This window comes from Oculina patagonica, chromosome 2, assembly GCF_052425735.1.
Source record: "Oculina patagonica isolate OP01 chromosome 2, crgOcupat, whole genome shotgun sequence".
NCBI classification, from domain to species: Eukaryota; Metazoa; Cnidaria; class Anthozoa; order Scleractinia; family Oculinidae; genus Oculina; species Oculina patagonica.
The window spans coordinates 10,184,077-10,207,535 of NC_135759.1; the positions used below are offsets into that span (position 1 = coordinate 10,184,077).

At 37.3% G+C, this 23,459-nt stretch overlaps 1 protein-coding gene across 2 annotated transcripts in view; it reads right to left on the bottom strand.

The window, feature by feature from the left end:
- LOC144642901 (exocyst complex component 4-like) overlaps positions 1-23,459 on the bottom strand; it is a 31,677-nt gene that overhangs the window by 7,497 nt on the left and 721 nt on the right. For both annotated transcript variants that reach the window (XM_078502005.1, XM_078502004.1), the window contains exons 3-25: positions 23,081-23,169; positions 22,770-22,832; positions 21,129-21,267; positions 20,947-21,035; positions 15,494-15,570; positions 14,419-14,542; positions 12,695-12,760; positions 12,178-12,230; positions 11,934-12,038; positions 11,546-11,616; positions 10,976-11,009; positions 10,324-10,428; positions 10,066-10,093; positions 9,810-9,862; positions 9,326-9,408; positions 8,750-8,807; positions 8,453-8,545; positions 7,827-7,914; positions 7,243-7,306; positions 6,777-6,880; positions 6,007-6,080; positions 2,120-2,258; positions 513-603 (exon numbers count right to left, since the gene is read on the bottom strand). In XM_078502005.1, coding sequence (XP_078358131.1) covers positions 513-603; positions 2,120-2,258; positions 6,007-6,080; positions 6,777-6,880; positions 7,243-7,306; positions 7,827-7,914; positions 8,453-8,545; positions 8,750-8,807; positions 9,326-9,408; positions 9,810-9,862; positions 10,066-10,093; positions 10,324-10,428; positions 10,976-11,009; positions 11,546-11,616; positions 11,934-12,038; positions 12,178-12,230; positions 12,695-12,760; positions 14,419-14,542; positions 15,494-15,570; positions 20,947-21,035; positions 21,129-21,267; positions 22,770-22,832; positions 23,081-23,169 — 1,890 coding nt within the window. The remainder of the gene's footprint in view (positions 1-512; positions 604-2,119; positions 2,259-6,006; positions 6,081-6,776; positions 6,881-7,242; positions 7,307-7,826; positions 7,915-8,452; positions 8,546-8,749; positions 8,808-9,325; positions 9,409-9,809; positions 9,863-10,065; positions 10,094-10,323; positions 10,429-10,975; positions 11,010-11,545; positions 11,617-11,933; positions 12,039-12,177; positions 12,231-12,694; positions 12,761-14,418; positions 14,543-15,493; positions 15,571-20,946; positions 21,036-21,128; positions 21,268-22,769; positions 22,833-23,080; positions 23,170-23,459) is intronic.

Consider the following 23,459-nt stretch of genomic DNA (forward strand, 5'->3'; position numbering starts at 1 on the left):
TGAATGGAAATTTTACTAGCACCACAACAAAAATGAGGTTTAGGGGGAGCAGAGATGGCGCAGTGGTGAGAGCGCTCGCCTCCCACCAATGTGACCCGGGTTCGATTCCGGCCCCGTGCCATATGTGGGTTGAGTTTGTTGTTGGTTTTCGTCCTTGCTCCGAGGGTTTTTTCTCCGGGTACTACGTTTTTCCTCCCTCCACAAAAATCGACACATCTAAATTCCAATTCGATTGGGAATCCAAGGGCAAGACTATTACGTGCTTCCCTCGAAAAATAAAGACGATTTATTTATTTATTTATTTATTTATTAATAAAAATCATTGATAGGATTTCTACCCTCCTGTTGCTCCGCCAAGTTAGCTACAACAGATAGTTATAGCCATTATATAACAAGAGTTATAGCCATGAGTGTAAAACAATTTATATTCCTGTGATCTGCACTGTATATTTTGGTACACTTTTCACTAAATCAGGGCAAACTGAAGTGTTTGCATTTTTGCGTGATTTTACCTTAAGCAGCGACTGATGTCCTCATCCTTGGTCCAATTTGCGCTGAAAACACGTGTGGGTTTGTCGCCGTCCCCAGCGTACTTCAACAAAACTGGAATCAAACAGAACAGTTTTTCCTTATTATTAAAAACTAGCAATGGTATATTGCAATTTCTGCGTTATTGGTTAGAAGGCAATGGTATATGAGCTCATATACCATTGATCACAAATTTGGTAGCCGATACGCGTCAACGAAAATAGCTGGGAGCTCAAATATTGCAATTCTTTGGGCGTTTTTAATAAAACAATTATTCCACTCGCGCTTGTTGGATATGAGATCGGCGTTATAGCCAACTCAGCGCCATGCGCCTCGTCGACTGTCTACCATCTCATAGCCAACGTGCGCTCGTGGAATAATTGTTAATTATACTATAACTGTGTCACTATACGTCTAAAATCCAAGCCTATCAGCTGAGCAAAATCACTACTTTGCTATCTTTAGTTTACAAATAAACTCTGTTTTATTCTTTTAACTCGTCCAAAAAAGTGTCCTCTCATTTAAATTTATTTGACTTTCTCTTTGGTAAAAAAATAAAAATAAACAAAAAATAGATTTAAACTACTCGATATATATACGAACCTTTTGGCAGACCACCAAGCTGAACTAGAGGGATAGAGTATTACTCCAAGTTATGAGTATAAATTATTCAAAAGAATTTTAAATCTATTATCGCCAAAGTTTGCTCCAGTAAAAGGAAAATTCTGAGCTGATAAATTTAGAAGCTTTTCAAAACAAATTTCAGTCATGTCCAAAGTATTTTAGCAGTTTCTTAGATCGCACGAGAAATGCCGTGAAAAAGAAAATTGTCGATTGGCTAAGGTAGACTAAGCTGGAACGTTGAGGTTTGACACTAAACTATGCTGGTGCAAAAACCAAATTTGGATTCAGCAGTCTCCATATTGTGCAAAATATTAGAAGTCCATGTAAAAAAAAAAATGATTGTTTGTTGCCAAACTGCACTAGCTATAGACGTCTAGCCCCATTATAAAGCCTTCAAGACATGAATTTCAATTTTATTGTAAATTATTGTATTGCTATTTTTTTTTTTTCATATTTTTTAATTTTAATATTTAGTAGGCATGTATTTTTCTATTTTTATAAAAATGCTCTCTTATTGTATTTTACATGTATTTATTGTAAATTATTGTAAATTAGTTAACAAATTGCTTTATTTGAATTAAATTTTTGCTTCAAAGACATTAGCTGTGTATATAGCTACACTCCAATTCGATATCAATAAAGTTTATGCATTTAGAGCAGTTTTCAATTGAGTGTCGTAAAACCAAAACCAAAGTAATTACTCTGGCCAATCACAAAGGACATAGACAATCCAGTGAACCAATCAAAACACGAAGCAAATACATGTAGCTGGTACGAAGCCCGGGAAAACGTGCGCGAGCGAGTCACGATTGGTTTTGGTTTTAGTTCTGATTGGCTAAGAAAGTGGCGCGAGATTTTTAAGCCAATCACTAAGCATAGAAATGCAAAACCAAAGCAAACGCAATTAACTTTTGACACTCAAGTGAAAACCGCTCTATGTATGTTGTACCTATTACATTTAGTATACCTTTGTATGTCTCATAACAGCTTTCCTTGAAGATGGTGAGCATCTTGCAAACCATTTCAAGGAATTGCGATGAGTAGTTGGGTAGGCTGTGCATTAGATTCTTGAGATCCTGTATTAGTTGTTCTACAGTGGCAGTGCTCTAGAAAAAAAAAAACAATCAGAAGTTAGACAAGACCTATAATAACTTATGGCTTGACGTATTAAAGGCAAGGAATGGTAAGCGTAGCTATGTTTTTTAATTATTATTATTTTTTATTTTTGTTCTTGTGCTTTAATATTAGAATTAGTTCAGTTGGTTACATAATTTTCTCGGTCATTGCTTAGTGAAGCTTCGCTTTCAGAATATTGGACGCTCAAGTCGTTGTCAAAGATTTGCATCCTTCGTAGTGACCACAAAATGTACAATTCTGTCATTGTATTTCTCCCTTTTATTTCTTTTTTTTTTGTTTCTTTTATTTATTGTAACTTTGGGTGGATCTATTTGCAACATACGCGTATAGCCGTCGCATCGGCCCGCTGGAATTTTTTATTGTTTTTTTAGTCAGGTGCCCAGGAGTCCAAAATGTGACACCCACGGGCATTTTTGTCTGATTTTTGGCAACATTGCTATTTTTACTAAATCGAGTACGCTGATTTCGAAAATCAATGTTGCCAAGCTTAATTCTCGCGTTAAGATGATGTTTTGATGCATTTAATTATGACGTCATGGTCCAAATAAGGAATTTTCTTTCCTTTAGCTATTTTAAGCATAATACATCCAGAAATTCATTTAAAGCATTGTTAGTGTGCTGTAAAAATGATTTCAAGAATTTTCTGAGAGTTTTTACGCTGTTTCTGTGAAAATCAAGCCCTTCAGTGACAATTGACCACGCCCTCTTCACCATATCGCGGGAACCTTATCACGGGTGTAGTTTTGTTATTTTGTCAAAGAACAAATGCGATATTTGTATTAACAAATCGCTATAGTTGCAATAAGAAAGAAAAATATGGTCGTCGTGCCACGCTGAAGCTAAGAGCTAGCGAGCATCAAGAATGACGCCATTACAATTTTCATATATCGAGTTTCCCTTGTTTCCGCATTTCGTTTAAGTTTTGTGGTAAACTAAATGAAACTAACATCATAGTTAATGTCGTAATATATCATCGTTGTTTTAGTTAGAGATAAAACTTTATTGATTGTCTTGTATATTGCTGAATCTAACTTATTTCACAATGCACTTTGTCTGTTATAGGCTCATGATAAAGACTTTGGTTGAACGCATGTAAAATTAACGAATTTAAAATGATCATAACATTGCTCCTTGCTTTCAGGTTTAAATCTGTCTATAATATTTTTAATCAATATCGGTAAATATTTTTAATATATCTTCTGAACTTTTTTAAAAACACTGAACTAATATTGCTTTTTAAACAAGTTTCTTTAAAGCGCTTTAGCGCAGTTTGATATAGCAATTAGCGTCGGTCTTGGTGCATCCACACAGCCCAGTGCACATGGCATGCGTTTATCTAAATTCATAGCGAAGAGGCACATATATAGCCAGTGATCAGATCGGATTTCATACATTCAACAAATAACGTTTTCTGCGGAGGTAGTGGTGTCAGCTTTGAGGACATCTTCGCCGACCGAGAAGAGAAGAACAAATTTTTCTGTGATAACTTTCCACAGATGAAAGAGGTGCTGTTACAGCCGGTGATGGTGTGAGATGGTAACAATGAACTTGACGAGTTATTAGGAAGATTTGCTGAGACATCCTCTAAAGTTATTTACGTTAGATTCTCTGAAGTTCCTGCCCATATCCACACTGTTGACGAGAGCTTAGCGCGATCGATGTGCCAGGAGAAGTAACAGCAAGTCTGTGCCTCGAGTGGAAACTATAATGTTGTCGACATGCCCGCTATGACTGACTGCATAACGAACAAACTTCTTATCGGCTTCCTCTTGGTTGGATCTCAAAAAGGCTACATCTAGGCCAGAATCTGAGCAGAATCCACTTCGTATGAAAAACTACCAGATATACTACGATTGCAGAGTCAGTGCCTGCGAGATAAGTTCATCTGAGAGAATCCGTGCAAAGTCCGCTTTGTTGTCTCCTAGTGCCAAAAATGCTCGCCACTTCATCGGCCGCAACAGAACCTCTCTTACGTACTTCAATGACTCTGCTCACAGGCCGCGCCGTGTTCTCGGAGCGTCGACTTCTTGTCGTTGCTTTTATGGAGTGCCTCCCATCGAGTAACACATCAATCCTCTGGTATCCAGGACCTTTCCGTAAAACAGTGTTTACGTAACATTTCGCAAACCCACCGAAAGCATTTGCATTTTTTGGTTTGCCAATAGCTGCCACCATAATTAGTATGCTGCCACCAGGGCGAAGCCATCGAAGAACAAACTGACTCCAGGCACTTGACCTTTTCTTCTGAGAACGTCTTCTAAAATTGACTTGTTTCACACTTGTGGGGTTCATTTCTGCGAGAAACAGTGGCACCGGCATTATACCTCAGATGCTACAACATGGCTTGCATGTTTATCTCGCGCCTGCCTTCATACACCGTGACTAGACAACATAGAATACTCTGGTTTCCATGCAAATTTAGTCTTTCTCTTTTTGCGGCTAGTTGCAGCACTTTTAACTTCATAAAGGCTGGCAAATAGAGGTGGATTATTCTTGCGAACAGGGTCACGAAAGTTTGTCTTCCATCCCTTCTTCCCGTTCCCGTTCTTCCTCTCTGTCTGAAGATAGTAGCCTCCATTCCACGAATCGTTCAAGCTGAGTCTGTCCAATCGAAAGATCTTGTTTTATTTCTAGAGTCACGAGATCTTTCTTGACAATTTTTTGCAATGTCTCATTTGTCCGTGACAAGAACAACCCGGATTTTGTTGTGTGGAATGTACAGAATTCTCAGCTTCATTATCGTGCTTCTGTCTCTCCTTGCCACTCTCTTTGTGGATAAAAGCAGTCGTTATGGTGTATGTCAAACATCGCTGATGTTTGTGGAGCAATTCAATTACTACTTTTTATTAATACAAGAATCACATTCATTTTTAAACAAAATGCTAACACTATACCCGTGATAAAGTGATTTTTTATGAGAGGGCGTGGTCAATTCCCACAAGACGGCTTGATATTAATAGAAACGGTATAAAAACTATCAGAAAATTCTTAAAATCATTTTACAGTATACTAATAATGTTTTGAACGAACTTCTGGATGAATTATGCTTAAAATAGCTAAAGGAAAGAAAATTCCTTATTTGGACCATGACGTCATAATTAAATGCATCAGAACATCATCTTAACGCAAGAATTAAGCTTGGCAACATTGATTTTCGAAATCAGCGTACTCGATTTAGTACAAATGGCTATGTTGCCAAAAATCAGACAAAAATGCCCGTGGGTGTCACATTTTGGACTCCTGGGCACCTGACTATATACTAGTTATGCAACGCTTTCGAGTGGTATACTATGGAATATCCAACGAGTCAATTGTATTTTCTCGGTATACACACGAGCCTTTAGGCGAGTGTGTATGCCAAGAAAATACAAGTGACAAGTGGGATATTCCATAGTATACAACGAGAAAGTGTTGTGTAACTATTTTATACCATGCCATAGAAAATACGCTTACTAAATTTCATCGAGAATAAGATCGCAGCGCACGATGGGAAGGTTGGGTTGAATACCGTCGAATATACAACGGCTTTCCTGTATTCTGATTGGCTTTTTTTTCTATGGCGTGGTATAAAAAATAATATAAAATTTTTAACAGGCAAATGCGAGGGCTATACGCGTATGATGCAAGTAAATACGCCCTTTGTTTCAACAAATCACCAGCCATGATTTAGAAGTTGTTTAGCTCTTGTGATAAATAAAAGTGGAAACACAATCCTACCTGCAGCAGGGGTCTAGTAGCTCCAAGAAGCTTCAAAATGTTTGCATCAGTAGTTCTTCTAAATGTATCAGTATCTAATGATTAAAAAACCCAAAAGATTCAGAACCAGAAATAGTCATCACTTTCTGTAGATATTAAAATATAAACACTGTCTGAGATTGGTTGTTCTTTAGTTTTCGCATTCAATAATTAGTAACCAGTTCGAGACACTGCGTCGATCTCTATAGAGTTGAGCCTTTTGGTTAGTTGAGCAAGTGAAAGGACACATGCGTATGTATATTCAGGCTAAATTTAGTACTGAGGTTTTCTCACTTTTCTTCATGGAATATAATATATTATATAAAATCTGTTCTGATTGCTAGCCTTATTTTTATGAAATGGCTCGTTTTAGTGCCCCATTGTCTTTATATTTTGTACTTATTTTATTATTCACATTTTCACATCGATCATTCAAGAATTTGACAGTCACTCGTTAAACTTTTAAACCAATGAAATGATTTTAGCGTGCGCCATTGATTGTGCATGCAACTGGCTTCCTTTTCAGTACTCGAAAAAAGTCAAATAATAAATCCTTTATTGACCAAGCGTGAGGTCAAGATGGCAGGATATTGGCCTCGTTCTTTTTTTGCGTGTTTATGGACCTCGACTTCGTCTCGGTCCATAAACACGCAAAAAAAGAACTTGGTCAATATCCTGCCATCTTGACCTCACGCTTGGTCAATAACCCATATATATTATATTGTCGTGATGTTCTTTGAATTAAGTCATACCTAGGGTGACCTCCCTGAGTTTTTCACGAATATCAAACAGAATTTCCTCAATAAAAATATCCTTGACATAGTCTGTGATGAAACCATACAGCGTGCACCGCATCCTGAAAAGGAAACATTTGAAACAACTGAAGTTTTAAAATAATAATAAAAAGAAAGCTTGGTGACATCTACAGTAATCCTCTATATACTTACAATAGGAACACGTTTAAATTATTCTTTCCTCGATGACTTATCAGTCATTAAGAGCATAATTGACCTTTTCACGGTTAACTTTTCTGTATTTCAAAGTTACAACATAATCGGAAATTTTGTTAAATTCTACAACACGTTTACCACTGGGTAGAAAGGTCTACTATTTATTCCAAATGGTAAGCGTATTGCACTATATTGACATACATTTACATATGAAGGATCTAAGTTATATGGTAAGACTTGCGACCTTTCTTTAACAAAACACACTTACTCTCCCTGGATTTTGATGGCTGCTTCTATTTCACTGACAAAGGACATCAAGGGGCAGAACACAACTGTGTAGAATGTAAACAGCAACTGTTTTCATTAAGTAATATTAAGCAGTTGTCATGAAAACGGCGTTCAACTGTAAAACCTTTTCACTGAAATGTTCGACGTACAATACTCCAAATGGGTTACTGAAAGCGTGAAAGCGGAGTTTTCTTTTCCTCAGATTGTGTATAACAATGGACTTAATTGATTAAGCGTAGATGTAGATATCACTTAGGCAAGTAATTTTAAAAGATAGAAAGAGAATGGGCGGTAGAGGGAGACTTCAGGCAATTGGTGATTTTGCTACTGAACCAAATGGTTCTAATTTCCATAGGTCTTTCGTCACTTGATATCCATATCAGACCTTGCTTTATTAAGTCATACACTGCAATTTTACCAATTTCTCGAACTAAGGAATTTTGAAACACCAACATCAATTCAAGACCCAATGAATCATTGTTGTCACCAGTCTAATTGTGTATAGAAGAACAGATTAACAAGTACATTGTGTAAGCTGATCTTAAGGTTCATGTTTCTATTCACCTGTAATGTTCCTTGGGTTTGGTTTACATAGCAGCTGTGGCTTAGTATTGTGAAGTGGTTCACCATAAGTGTCATCATCATCCTCATTCTGAAAGATTGTGGCAGCAAAATGGGAAATGAGTGTTATTTTCCACTGGCTGAGTGAAACGAAATAGGTGGAAAATGTTTTTCTTGCACACCACTGGGACCTGGGAAAGGGTCATGTGACCTTTGACGAGCAGTTGTTTTTGTTGTGTCCGCCATTACTGACCTTTTCCCACCCACCCGCCCAAAGACGTTTAGTTGGCACTGTATCTTTTTTTAGCTTTGCACGTAACATTGTTTTTTGCCTATGATTCACGATGTACATGTATGGTTTTGTTGAGTTGGTTATACATGTAAAGGTTAGGTTGTGATGGTCGGCCTGGCAGTGGTGTGTGAGAAGTGTCTTTTTGTTCTCATGAGTGCCATTATGTTCAGAGCAACAAGTACATCAAGGCAATTAACAAAAAACTACATATATGCAGTTTTTATTAGAAAGATTGTGTCATAACCAAATGAATGCAACTTTAAGAGGAACATGACTCACTGTTCTGAGTGTAAAAAGTTTCTTATTCAGATTTACAAGTGCAAGTATAGTTTCATACCGCTGTTCCAGCCATACACTCCTGGCGTCTTTCTCTTATGTATGTGTTCATGCTGATAGCAGATGAAGAGCCTTCAAAACGATAAAGTGGAGTCTGAAATGCAAGGATTGATTCCACATTTATATTAAATTCAAAAACGCGAATGAAAGACGAGAGGATGGGGTCTGACTCCCACTCCCCTGTGTAATATATAGTACTCACTCGTCCACAATATACCACTGCAGTTCAGCTATAAATTGAAACCTATGCAAACAATAACATTCAAGAGAAAGTACAGTGATATCATTGCATTCTTACCCGCTGATCAGCCTTCATAGGCCCTCTTCGTCTGAGTGCAAAGAACGCTGCTACATCACTAATAACACAAACAAAACAAACAAAGTGATTAAAGGGGCTACGTCACGGGGATTTTGCAGATTTTTCGTCTAAACATGTCAACTGTGAAATTAGTGTTGGCAACTTAACACAAAAAAAAACATCTTTGAACTTCTAAAGAAAGATATAACCTAAATTTGCAGAAAGAAATCAAGCTATGGCTATAAATCTCGCGGTTTTTTTGAAGATTCGCGGAAACAAGTTGAAAAGTTAAGTCTCAATTTTTCAAGTTGCAATCCATTTCCATCCGAGCCATCCACAGCCAAAGACGCTCGTTAACAGTTTTAGTGCCCAAATAAAGGAATTTTAAATAAAAAATGGACTATTATTTTTAGGTTTCCTGTGACACAAATATAATTTTTGGCTGTTCAAAAATCTGGTAAAATCTGTGACAAAGCTCCTTTAAGACTGCATCGCATCTCATTTCACCTTCACAAGACAGAAATCAATCTGTGCAACAGTCTAAATATTTGTGATGCACCAAGATGCGGTAATTACCTTGCTGACTCAGCAAAAGTCACTGGGCCTTGTTGGGTTGCAGTGTTTTGGACATCCAAGTAATCACCAAGCAAAACTTGGATCTACAAAAAAAATGGACAATAAAATCTGTAAATAAACTGAGCATTATGCATTGTATCTCAACGACAATTTACATGCAAAGGCCATTGAAATCATCTTAATATTTTATTTTTTACAATACTGCAAAACCCAAAAAGACAACTTATCAGATTTGTTAGTCAATCAAAAGTTTTCAATATTGACTGTATTGACTTTGCTACCATTGACAATAACAGTTGGCAGTTACTTGTGAAATAACATCAGTGCCTTTTTTTGACAAGTGTCTTTTTTTCATCCAATGCAGACTAGCCAAAGCAGAAAGGTCTCCAAAGAGTCCCTTGGCCGGGTCAAAAATACATAATGCTGCGTCATTAAATGTATGGGATTCAGTAAGGAGAATTAATATTTTGAGCTTTTGACTTACAGCAAATTGGATCTCTGACCAAACAACATCAATGGTGTAAATATCTGCATCCCCTGTGAAACAACACAAAGAAAGACAATTTGGCTTAATTTGTAAACTTACTTGAATGTGTACTTACACACACACTACATAAAATATTAAACGTAAAAACGTGAAAACAAAATAGTAAAATTATATATAAGTGAGTTTGTTTCAAATCTTAAATCATAGACTGCTAAAACAACATAATTATATTCTACTGATTTTTTATTCTTACTTAAATCAATCTGGGTATCTGACGTCTTCTGCAATATAAATGAGAAAAAGAAGGACAAAATAATTACATGACATTTTGAATCAGTGTTTCAAATCAACACTGCTAGAAAAAACAAAACAAAAATAACATGAAATAACAACTCTGAAAATTGATGGATTTGGGATTGTTGACAGTGAAAGTAGGGTCAGAGAGGGGGAAACTCTCCAAACTTAATTAAATAGAATTTAAGGGATAAACAGTAAAAATCCTTCTTCTTACAATAACCCTGTGGATGGCAGAAATAACTGTTTCATGTGCATGAGCCACGCCTCTGAACAAGTCAAACACAACTTCTAACAGCTCCAACAGATAATGAGGCTGATTCTGGGAAAAAAAACAGCATTGATCATGCACAATACAACAATAACATTTTACATATGCATCTACACTTTATTACATGTACCACATTTTTTCGATTTAACACCCTCAGCATTTATTTCAAACTTGGCCTGGTGGACGCAGCGTTAACTTGATAGTTATAGTTTATTAGAGCCTGAAGTTAATTAAACAGGTTTTTAATACATTATTTTTGACAGAATTACGTGTTCATATTTTCATTACAACTACATACAGCTTTTTATACTTCAAATCAATGCTTTCAAGAGGGGGTTATTTACAACTCCACCTTGGAAACCCGGCATTTATTTGAGAAAATATGGTACATGTACGTAAGAAAAAATATATAATAATATTAAACCAATTGCAAATCTAAAACCAATTTATATAAAACAATGGAAAGTCTATAATTTACATATTTATTTAACAGTAGTTAACATAGAAACTGAATTTTCATAATAAATTTAGTTTTAAAAAATAAATCAACACAAAGTGATAAATTTAATTTTATGGAAATAACAAATTTAACATCTACCTGCTGAAGAATAATTTCTCCAGGTTGACCAATCCTAAAAGAACAAACAAAAAAGAGAAGATAAAGCAGGGTAACTAAACACATGTACATGTAAGTGCTGCATAACAAAATATTAGATTAATAAAGAACTGTACGACTCTAGCCTACAAGCAGTCTCTCTTGTTTCTTAGTTTTTTGAGCATGAAGCCAAAAAAAGTGCTTGTGAAAAAATGGCTGAACGACACCAGATGGACAGACTTGTCTATCACCAGATTATTGCGTGGTTATCTTTCCACTCGCACTTTTTTTTGGCCCATGCTCGACAAACTAAAAAAGAAGAGGAACTGCTCATGGTCTAACAAGAGTCAAACCTAAATCAAATGAAAACTACAGTACACTGAATTCACCGTGTTTCCTATTTTTCATGTTCCTTCAGTTGTAACTATGTTGTTCGTTTTGCCGTTTTGTTTGTATAGTGTGTGTCACAGGTTAATATTCCTCGCAATGAGATGATATTGTTTTTTCCTGTCTTGCAGTCACTGTAAGTACTGTTTTACATTTCATATAAATTACAATTTATATTTACAATACCTTTTAGCAACAAGGGTGGTAGCCCTGTGGATGATCAAAGACATCTCTATCTTCATTCTCTTCTTGATTGCCTGGTAAGCCAATGCAGTTTACACACATTGTGAGTTCTTTCAAATGACTCCAGACAGGTATTCTGTACCATTATTTATATACAGTTACTGTAGTACAGTGTTGATACATATGTTGTGGGTAAATTTTATCTTTGGTTAAAAAATTTTCAAACCAGTTTGATTTTTAGTTCTCTTTGTTTCAGATTATCATAATGAACATGAGACAATGAAAAATAAAAATCAAACTGGTTTAAAAAAATTTAAACCAAATGTAAAATTAAACTAAAAAAACTTCACAGAAAAGACCGTTAAAGATAACTTGTTTGAATCTTTATTACCTCAAGTGCTTCAGGAATCTTTCCAAGAAGAGATAGAGATTCTATGAGCACATTCATGAAGTGGTCACTGTCTGACTCTGGGTCAGTATTCAGGTCCTCTGTGATCTAAAGTATCAATGATTCAAGAACAAAAAAAATTAAAAACATAATAATGTGCTAGTCTCACTAAATAATTTACATGCATAGCTATAACACAATATTTTGATCAAAAATTATTTTAACAAGCAACATGTACTTTTAATACCTCAGTCGATGAATGTGAATCCTGTGAAGAGACTTGCTCCATCAAAAGGGATCCTGAGAAACAATTAAATTATGTTCTTAGTGGTAAGAAGTGGCAATAGAACAGTGTAGATTGCCTAAGAAATCAGCATTCTTGGTGGGCAAGAACACAAGCTCTATGTACAGACCCACTGACAATGAAGTGAGGGAGATAAGAGTATTTTATCGTAAGCACAACAAAGGATGAAGACAGCTGTAAATGTGCTTACAGGGATATTAAAACATTATATATAACAATTAAGTAATATTTAGCTTTCTGACATGAACTCACAACAACTTGGCAGTAATCAAAAACACAACACAATTTTCCAAATAGCAATGGTCTAACAAAATAATTAATATAAAAGAATAATACATGTAATATTTAACACATTGATATTTGTAATTCTCATGACCCAAGAATAGAATACTGATAACCACTGTGGATTGCAGAGTTACACTGTAGACTCTGTAAATACTGTAAATAGATAGTTTCTTACTTGAGGCAGTGCGAGAGTGGGACTTCTTGAAGAGTCCACCAGTTGAACCAATACTGGATGATGACTCTAATAATAATTTAACAACGCAAGCAAAGGAATGGTGTTAGTTGTTTATTCCACATGCACGTGTCATTTGAAATTATCAGTGCATGTATATGACACCAATAGCGAAGTGCGCGAGTGACGTCACGACTCAGACAAACAAACTGAATTGGTTTGACGATTTTCCTAAAACACTTTCTAAAAAGACGGTGTTCCTTAAACACTTTTACAAAATGAAAAATACGCCTAGATTCCTTCTATTTCTCTCAGAATATGCTGTTGTTTTTTAGCCTCGTGGGGGTTATATTCATTTGCATTCTATTTTTGACATTGTGCGCTTCACTATTAAGAGTTGAAGTCAGGACCACAAAGAAACAATGAATCAAATTAAGTTTAGTGGCACAATGGAGTTTTGAACCAGGGATCTCCAGATTTCAAATCTAGCACCCTAAACTACTGTTCCCTCTCTGAATAAGTCCGACTGAACAGATCTCTATAGTGACGTACATTACCAGTAGGGATTTTCAGCTTTAATTATATAGCCGTCAGTAAATCCTATATTGTCAGTGCAGCTATTTTTCCTTAATTTCTGGGAACTGTCCAATTTGGGATTAAATTTGGATAGTTTCAATTAGAACTTTCAGGTAAAATTCACAAACTGTCCAATTTAAGAAAAATTGGACAGTTTCGTCTCAGCCAATCAAATCAAAGAAAAAACAACATGTGACGGATATTAGCCAATTAGCACAAAGCATAGCGTCAGCCCTGTAAACTTGTCCTGTTTTAGTCGACAATGGCGGAATTTTATAAGGCAAGTTTGCTACGTTTTTCTATTCCTTTTGAGCTTTTCAGCAATAGTAACAACAAAGAGAAATTTTCTACGTTGTCAGAAGAGGAGCTAGCTACACTAAGAAGCAAAAACCAAGAGCAAAACACCTCCAAATTATAGTACAAAACTTGGGTGAACGTAAGTGCAGCGAAGCGAATCAAGAAATCTGTCAGATATTCATCGCCATGAGCTAGATGCAATTCTTTGTCGTTTTTTGTTGAAATTCGAAAAGTGAAAGACGGCGATGAAGTACGAACGATATAGTGGAAAGGAGTATGTCAGATTCAAGAAGTTGTAAAGCTCTTCGGACACTTTGTTTACGACTTTAATTGATTGATGCAGTGTTTTCACGAGGATACCTAAACTTCGAGCCAGGATCCGCGTTTTCACTCACTTTGTAGCAAGCTTCGCAAACTCAGGTGAATAAAATTGCACTGTTTTGTTTAAGTTTTATTTGTGAAGACAATGCTCTGAGTGAGTTGCATGTGCTGTGTTTTGCCTACTATTGTTGAATGCTTTTCCCGTTCTGGACATAAGTTTATTGTTTATGCTGGATTGACTGACTACAAGCTATATAATTAATATGTAACCGAACTACATGCTTGTCCAATTTTGGAAATAATTAGATTCAAAAAATTCCTCTGACAGCCAAGTTGGACTCGGCCTACGGCCTCGTCCAATTTTGGCTGCCCTCGGAATTTTTTTCATCAAATTATTTCCAAATTGGACAGCATGTAGTCCAATTACGTATACAAATTTCAGATAATTTCTCTTTTTAAAATGAACATTTACCCATTCCATAAAAATGCACTCTAACTTATTAAATACAGGCTTGAAAGTGCAGCACACAAACCTTTAGCTCCTAAAGATGCATTGTCAGTCATATATGCCACTAGTTTTGTTCTCTTCTGTCTGCTTTTCTCTGATTTTAGATACAGATGAGTGTTCAGTTCTTTAATCAGCAATTCATGTTCCACCTAATGATTTGGACAAAACAAGACAGTGACAGGGCTGTCATTAAGTTTTTAAGAAGCCGTAACATTGAATTTATCATCCATAAATCCATGTCTTCAACTGATGTAACATTGAGTGAACTCAGCATAACAGCTGTTACAGGTTACAGCCCTTAATGAAAGCCGTGAATGAAAGTAAAGTTCACATGTATAACAAATACTTGGCTTTGGCCAAGACTAGACTTGTAAAGGTGAAGAGGTCTGACAAAGGAATATTAGCCTTGGCACTCCAGGTAATTAGAGGAGGGGGATTTTGGGGTTTGCGGTATTGCGGTATTTGCCGATTTTTCATGCGGTATTTCGGTAATTTTAATTGTGAATTGCAGTATTGTGGTATTCTCCCAACCCACAGGATGCCTTTTCTTACATTTTGGTCAACAAAAGTTCGTATAAAAACGTATCCTTCACTTTTTTCCAATCATTTTTAACTGTTTCTGGTCGCTTCGGAAATAACCTCAAACAGTCTTGTTTTGTCACAGATTTTAATTTACAATTTGACTGTTTTAACAACCAGTTTAAAGCTGTGTTGATCTTTCCATGGTCCTACCGCTCGTTTTTACCTCTTTTTCGCCCTAGCGTCAACGAAACTGCCAGCCTTACAAGCTTACTTTGAAATTGCGGTATTTTCCGAATTTTTTGCGGTATTGTGATATTGTTGAATTTATTTGCGGTAATGTGGTGTTCAGCAACCCCCAATGCACCCCTCTTAGAGGTTGGTTGTGGGGCCAATTATCCCACCCTATAAAAAGCCCGAGATGAATACGGAAACCTCATGGGGTATGATGTGTGGCATATATATTTGTGTAAAGAGGCATATGTTAATTACGTGTGATCATTCAAGTGAAAGCTACACTCACCTACAGATCAAAATATTGAATGATGAGATGACATACATGCATCATCCTATTGACCTACCTTCTTTCTTGACTGTAAATCAAGTCTGATATGTCTCAAGGCCTCAACTCCAGATAAACTTCCCTCAAGCAAAGAGACTACACAACAAAAAATTAAGGCAAGTTAATGAGAATTATACTAGGGCCGCCAAGCGGCCTGAAGTAATAATTCGGATTATATAAACAGACGAAGTGAGAAATATATGAGAAAACAAATGGTAGGAATTTCCCAGTTAGTGCTTCAAACCACTTTTTAACGCTAAAAATAAAAGGGGTACCCCCTTAAAAGCAAAACAAGGGCCTGGGTCTACCCATAAGGCCCTGGTGCCTAGGTCCCGCGGACCCATGATCCTTCGCTGGCTTTTTGACGCCGTGACATAGACAGGCAAAGCAACACCCTATAAATACACCAGGGAAGGGTGAAGGGTGGGAACCTCATATATTTCTCACTTCGTCTGTTTATATAATCCGAATTATTACTTCAGGCCGCTTGGCGGCCCTAGTATAATTCTCATTATATTTCACAGACTCCGTTCGAAATATATGAGAAAACAAATGGTAGTTTTTAACGCCACTTGTATAAGCAATTAAAAAATCATAACACAGCCAGTTTCCAAGTAAACTTAAATGAGAGGAAAAACCTCGATGTCAGTGTAGAACGGCTGTTACATCTACCTTGAGGAAAAAACCTCCATAGCAAGGTTTAAATTAAACATGGGATAACAGTAAAATGTGCTGAATGCAGTTTAAGCACAAGACCAATAGGTCATCTAATGCAAAAAGTAAGTGTGAGAAATTTACTGGCGGCTGCTATTGTAGAAGCAACACACACTAGCATAGCTTTAAAATATGACTGTCTATTCCTGTTGCACACATAAAAATTTTCTAGCCAGCCCACAATGCGTTATAACGGTTTGTGGGGCAGTCTAATTGAAATTAACAACTAAACGGTTGACAGAATGTATGTTCCTAAAAAGATAAAATAACTAAATATCGTTCAAGACATTATTTGGGAGAAAGCTTTTTGCCTTGGTCAAAGACGGGCAAAAAATGCTTCTGTAGGTTTGTCTGAATCGAGCCTGAAATATCAGATTTTCTAAGCATAATATAACATATAGCGAGTAAGAAAGACACCGCAAAAAACTCCGTTAGGAGAGTTGAGGTCAGAGATAAATGTAAACTCAGGGAGAACAACTTCCTGGCTGGGTGAACTTAAAGTGTTAGGGGCTATAGTAGCTTTTTGTAACAATGAATAACGTGTGTACTACCGCCCGAAAACATACACCCATTTGCCGCGGTTTTGCTCAAGGCGATTTCGCCTAGGAACTCCGACAGACGCGGCGCGGGCGGATTTTTCTGGATTTACCGACGTCTGCCGCGGCAAGTGAGGCCGCGGTGTAGTAAGTAATAACGGCAGTTTAGATAGGCTACAGATACGCTTGTGTTATGTTCAAGAACGTAACATTTGCCGGTGTGATACCGTAATCCCTTGCTTGGCAAAAAATAGACGGGTTCCAATAAACTTGGTATACGTGACATACACCAAAATAAATAATTATTATTATTTAAAACGACTTATTTGGATAATTGTGGACCCAGACTTCCCTCTTGCTTTCATAGCAGATCAGTCGTTTTCTCGAAGGAGAAGTTTCATTTAATTTGGCACTGCAAAACTGTCCACATTTCGCTATGAAGGAAAGTTTTTTACGCCAAAAATGCATTTATAATAATCAATTTACATTACACCATGTAATGTAAACTTATGTAAACTTTGAGGTTATGGAAAACCCTTTAAGCGATTTTCTTATCTCATGATCTGCAATCATCTGCTTCTAAACGTGAAATAAATGCGACAGGATACTGTCTTAAGTCTCTGAGTTTAATGTCGATCTGACAAACAAACAAATAAACATATGGGTATTCGCCAGGTTCACTTGTAGGCTTTTATTAGGACCAGAACGCAAAAGGCGGGAAATATACAGGCATTTGCCAAATGGCTAGTAAAATCAGAACGATAAGATTTGATAGCCATGGGCTTCGCGATGTGATATTCCGCGAAGCAGACAGTGAGAACAGTGTAGAATCTTGCTGCTTTTTCCTGACGGAATGGTAAAATCACTAACATTGAAAACAATTATGAAACCCAGTAAGAGGGTAAGCACCGATGTTGGAATATGAATGATTTTCCAAGGGTACTTGTAAACCTTAAAACTGGTGGAGAGCCACTTCAGAGTGTTTTGACGACTTCCTTAGTTGCCGAAGTCAAAGGTTTATAAGGACTTGAATAGACTTTCACTTGAAGAAAGTTGAAAGAGGCTTAATCAATTCTGTAGGGCCAAACACAGGCCGAATGGGCGGGTCTTGAACCGGAACATATTCCCGTACGAAAAAATAGTCAATTTTGAGAAAAACTCGTAACGAGAACTGAAATGAACGAGTCCTTAAAAAATGTACTTGACATAAAAACTCCTGGTAAAAGCGACGCTTTTAAGCAACTGATGTTTTCCGTCTGGAAAGGTTCGGTACAATGAACTTCATTTGATCGGGTCTATCACTAGACACATGGGTCCTAGGTTTTTGGTACCAGGAAAACGAGCTTCCGTGAAAAAAATCGTGTCGTGAAAAGGGAAATCTTTCATAAAGATCCTTTTCGTGGTAACCTATGAAGTGCTGGAATAATACAAGAGCCTCCTGACCCGATACGTGGGTAAAGGTGGAGACATATAGGGATGGTATATTAAAAACCGAAGGCTCATTTCTGAGAACCCGCAATGATGTGGAGAATACACGGTACGGTTTTGGGGCGATTTTTAAGTCACAAGGCGCTAGGAGTAATTGTACTGTGCGAGTCTAATTGACTTCACCTTTTGACCGTCGTCAACGCTAATTCTGGCAACTAAGTTTGGAACGGTGCAAATACACATATCAAGTGGATTGCTATTTGGTCAAGCTGTCTCCTTGATGTTTGCTACAAAAGAATGAACTATATAACTTTGTTTAGAAAAGTATTGACTGTATAATGCGCCATATCTTTTCATCTCCCTTTTTTGGTGACAGCTTAAGGGTAGCTCTGCAAGGGTTACGACCTGGTTCAGGCTGCAAGAAACACTGTTTGCAGAGAACAAAAAGAGCCATAGTTGTAATTTTGAACAAATTTACTGTGGTAAAATTAAGTTTCTATTTATCTGTCTGATGTCTCAAAATAGACAGAAAAGCATTTGCTCTGCCAGCAGGTAAAGCTTGCAACATGGTTATAAATTATCACATAAGTTGGACCTCAATCATACACCAGGGGCACCATACATGGGGCCAGTGGCATTCTAGAAGTCAAGGCAAACAATGAACATTGGACCTTGTCCCTTTCTTGGACAGAATATCTCATTCAAAGGGAAACTTGATTTGACAATTGTTGATCAAGTTTTGGGAGCAGATAGTGCATCCACTTGAGGAGTTCCCAATCTTCCAGAATAAGAAGATATTGCTTATATATAATTATATATATTTGCAAAAGTTAGTATCCACAAATTTGGGGAAAGAGGATAATGGTTTCCAGGAGGTTGACTTGGGAATCGAACAGACCATTATCATCACTGTAATACTGTACTTAAGTTTGCAGCTTCGTCAGATATGTCTTATCAGACTCTGTTTGTTTCTAAATGGTCTCTACGAGTGCCATCATTATAAGACTGCATTGAGTTCCCAGCTTCTTTAGATGTCTATCAGACTCGGTTTGTTCCTTAATAAGCTCGACGGGTGCCTAAAATAGGCTCTACAGGTGCCTGAATAGGCAATATTGGTGCCTCAATGGGCTCTATTGGTGCCTCAATAGGCAATATTGGTGCCTGAATAGGCGATATTGGTTCCTGAATAGGCAATATTGGTGCCTGAATAGGCAATATTGGTGCCTGAATAGGCGATATTGGTTCCTGAATAGGCAATATTGGTGCCTGAATAGGCAATATTGGTGCCTGAATAGGCGATATTGGTTCCTGAATAGGCTCTATTGGTGCCTCAATGGGCTCTATTGGTGCCTCAATAGGCAATATTGGTGCCTAAATAGGCGATATTGGTTCCTGAATAGGCAATATTGGTGCCTGAATAGGCAATGTTGGTGCCTGAATAGGCTCTATGGGTGCCTAAATAGGCTCCACAGGTGCCCGAACGGGCGCAGCAGAAGTCCAAATGACTTATCGGTCGCCAAAGGTTCGCTGAACTTCTATCCTGACGAGTCATTAGCCATAATCGACAGATCATCAGACTGAACTTGTTCGCAGCGAATCTATTCGCTCGTAAAGACTCTCGAGCGAGAGAAGAATCTCCTGAAGAGTATCATCGTCTTCTACGTGAAAGGTCTTTGCGTCGTTTGGTAGGACCATTCATCACGTATTTCAGGCAGACGCCGAAACAGTTTCGGCGGGAAGATGGCGACCAGCAACGAGTCCTTCTATGCGACTTTGTGTTGCCAAATGGATATCTTCAGCGATGCAATATATCTGAAGAGCGACAAAATATCGCTAAAAAGAAACCTGCTGTGCCAAAAACACAGAGGAATAGCCTGAAAAGGTAAAACATTAGCAAAAATACAAGATAAAGGGCAAATACTTACCGTAGGGTTTGAAGCACAAGGAAAAAAAGCCAGCGAAGGATCATGGGTCCGCGGGACCTAGGCACCAGGGCCTTATGGGTAGACCCAGGCCCTTGTTTTGCTTTTAAGGGGGTACCCCTTTTATTTTTAGCGTTAAAAAGTGGTTTGAAGCACTAACTGGGAAATTCCTACCATTTGTTTTCTCATATATTTCGAACGGAGTCTGTGAAATATAATACATGTACACGATTAGTTAATTTAATCAAATTTAGATGTACAACAAAAATATGAAAGACAACTGGTACAAAAATCAATGTACATGTTAAACAGTAAAGAAACCTAAACCCCCTCCCCTCTCAAAAATCAAGCTCCCCAAATCTCAGCTATAAAGCCTTCCTTCCAATTAAAAGGTAAAGCTTCCTCGCCCCAAACATAATAAAACCAACTGAGCCAACCTGGCAACACACATATAAAATAAATATATACAAAATAAAACTACATGTATGAAGATGAGCCGTTCAACAATGACTGGTTAGAGCACCCAACTGGTATCTGGGAGGCCATGGGTTCAATTCCCGTTGGGGACTCAGATTTTTCTTTGCCCCATGCTTGATGAGTCATTGTTGAACATTTCATCTTCATTATTTATCACCGAGCTTAAAACTTCCCATCTTTATTATTTACTACAAACTTGACGATTTCGACATTGCTGATCTTAGCAGTTTACTAAGGGAGGGCATGGGTTCGATTCCCGTCAGGGACTCAGATTTTTCTTTGTCCCATGCTCAAGTCATTGTTCAACAATTCATTTTCATTATTTATCACCGAGCTCAAAATTTACCATCTTTAGTATTATTTTACTAAAATAAAACTATGTTTTCATTTGACACCTGTGGACACAAGAAGCTCTGTGGCATGCAAATAATATTTCTTTTTCTTGTATTTCTCAATCTGTTCAGGAACATTCTTTACTTGATCTCTGAAAAAAGTAAAAGAAAAAAATGTCAGTATGTTCAAAACATTGACATTGCAAAGGTAATCCACAGTACAGTTATAGCTAGATAATACTTACATTCTATCCAATAGATTAAGGACTTCATTGTACTCTAGGCCATCCATCCAATATTTCTTCAACTCTTCTCTCTTGCAGTGTAGTAATGACTTGCATGCCAGCAAATTTTCTCTTAAAGTCTTCACTTTCTGAAGAGATGCTGTACAGATATGTATTTTATGAACATAGATTCAGGAATTCACCTTAACTGCCATATAGTTACTTTTTATTATATATATATACATGTACAAGTCAGTAACTATGTTATTACTATCAATAATTTTCATAAGCAAACTCATGAATCAACTTCAAAATATTCAATTTTAGTCACGCTACGTTGAACATTGATGTTTTTCACCATTAACAATTTTATTACTTTAATACAGTCTATGTACAACTGTACATCTTTGTGATAACTTTCTGATTGGCTCAGCATTTATATTTGATCGATTACATGATTGAAATATCTAATAACTGTATGACTATGTACGCTCATTCTTGACCTTGGTGTATAAAAAAACGAAAAAATATTCTTGTCGCAAGGTCTGAAAAATTTTATAAGCGAAGCTTTCGACTGTGTCGCACAGTCTTCATCAGCGATTAAAATTAGCTCACGTTGTCTCATAAATGCAAATTGTTCAATCATGTGACAACAGATGGTCAAAAATTGGGGGAAGATCATAGCCCCCGTCTCTGTTCAGCGTTGGGCGTTGATGTCTGATATAGATGGCCTCCTTGATTTTCTTTTTAACCTCTACTGACTCTTTATCAAGAATCTTGACTCCTTCCCAGTCGATCTGGTGGTTGGTCTGAGACTGGTGTTCCTGTATTGCAGATGTTGCTTGTTTCTGATATTCACCCAGTCGCTTTTCCAGAGTTCTCGCTGTCTCGCCAATGTAATGTTCACCGCAATCGTTGCATGTGATGTTGTATACCACGCCGGTCTTCTTTGCAGTAGGTGTTTTGTCTTTTGGATGGACTAAGATTGACCTCAGCGTGTTGTAAGGCTAGTGGTATGTGCGGATGTCTTGTGCTCTGAAGACTCTACTAAGATGTTCGGAGAGTCCCGACACATAAGGCAGGCCTACGGAGATTGGTCTAGTTGTCTCCGAGGTGTTGTTCGCCTGACTTATGAGGCTGGGTTGCAAAAGAAAGACGGTAAACTACCCTTCCTTGACACCTGTGTCCATGTGAAGGAAGATGGGAGCACAAAAACAACTGTGTATAGGAAACCCACCCAGGCCACACGGATCAATATCTAAATTTCACCTCAAATCATCACCTACGTCACAAAAGATCAGTTGTGAGAACCCTTCTACACAGAGCAGAACACCTTGTAAGTGAGGAGGAAGACAATATATCAAACGTCAACGCCCAACGCTGAACAGAGACGGGGGCTATGATCTTCCCGCCATTTTCGACCATCTGTTGTCACATGATTAAACAATTGCATTTTAAATGAGCTAATTTTAATCGCTGATGAAGACTGTGCGATACAGTTGAAAGCTTCGCTTATAAAAAATTTTCAGACCTTGCGACAAGAATATTTTTTCGTTTATCTAATAACTGCACATGGTGAATTAAAATGTTAGATCCAGATGCCCCTCCCCCACCCAACCTCAATAAGTAATAATATGCGAAATACCACAACTTTTTACAAACCTGCAATTCTGGTGGAAATTCCAGCAAATGTTTGAATGCTTGACTTCAAGTGATCTTGGTGAGCTAAAAGAATGCAAATCATCCATTATACCTTACATGTATTATAGATAATAGGAAATTAACGCGTCATGAAATTAACACGAATTTCAAACAATCGCATTAATTTAAGTCGCTTTAATTTTTGTTAACGTTAATTTCTACACCGTTAATTAAGTGGAGTCTCACCCTTTGCCCTCCAAAAAAACAATATTCTGACTCCTTCCCTCATCTCCAGCATGTTTACTATAATTTTACCCAAAGCAGGATCTAACCTTCAACTTGTCTGTTGAGCTTGTCATCATATTCTGACAGTTCATGTTGCAGCCTTTCTCTTTCAATTACTCTTCTTTCCTCATTATCACTGATAAAACAAATAAAAATTCTGTTCCTTAAACTTTACCTTTTAAAAAATTTCATGTCTGCTGTGTGCAGATTCTAACCGATTTCTATTAAAAAAGATTTCTGACTACTTTCTGCACCTCACTCACAAAATTAATCTAGACTTCCAACTTTCACAAACGAGGCCTTCCAAGGGGGTTTCTGATGTCACTTTGTCACTCGTTTTTAACTCCCCTGTCGCCTGTTTGGTGAGGAAAACGTTGTCACTGTCCCAAATATACACCCTTTCAGTGCTATTTTCTGTCGGCTGTC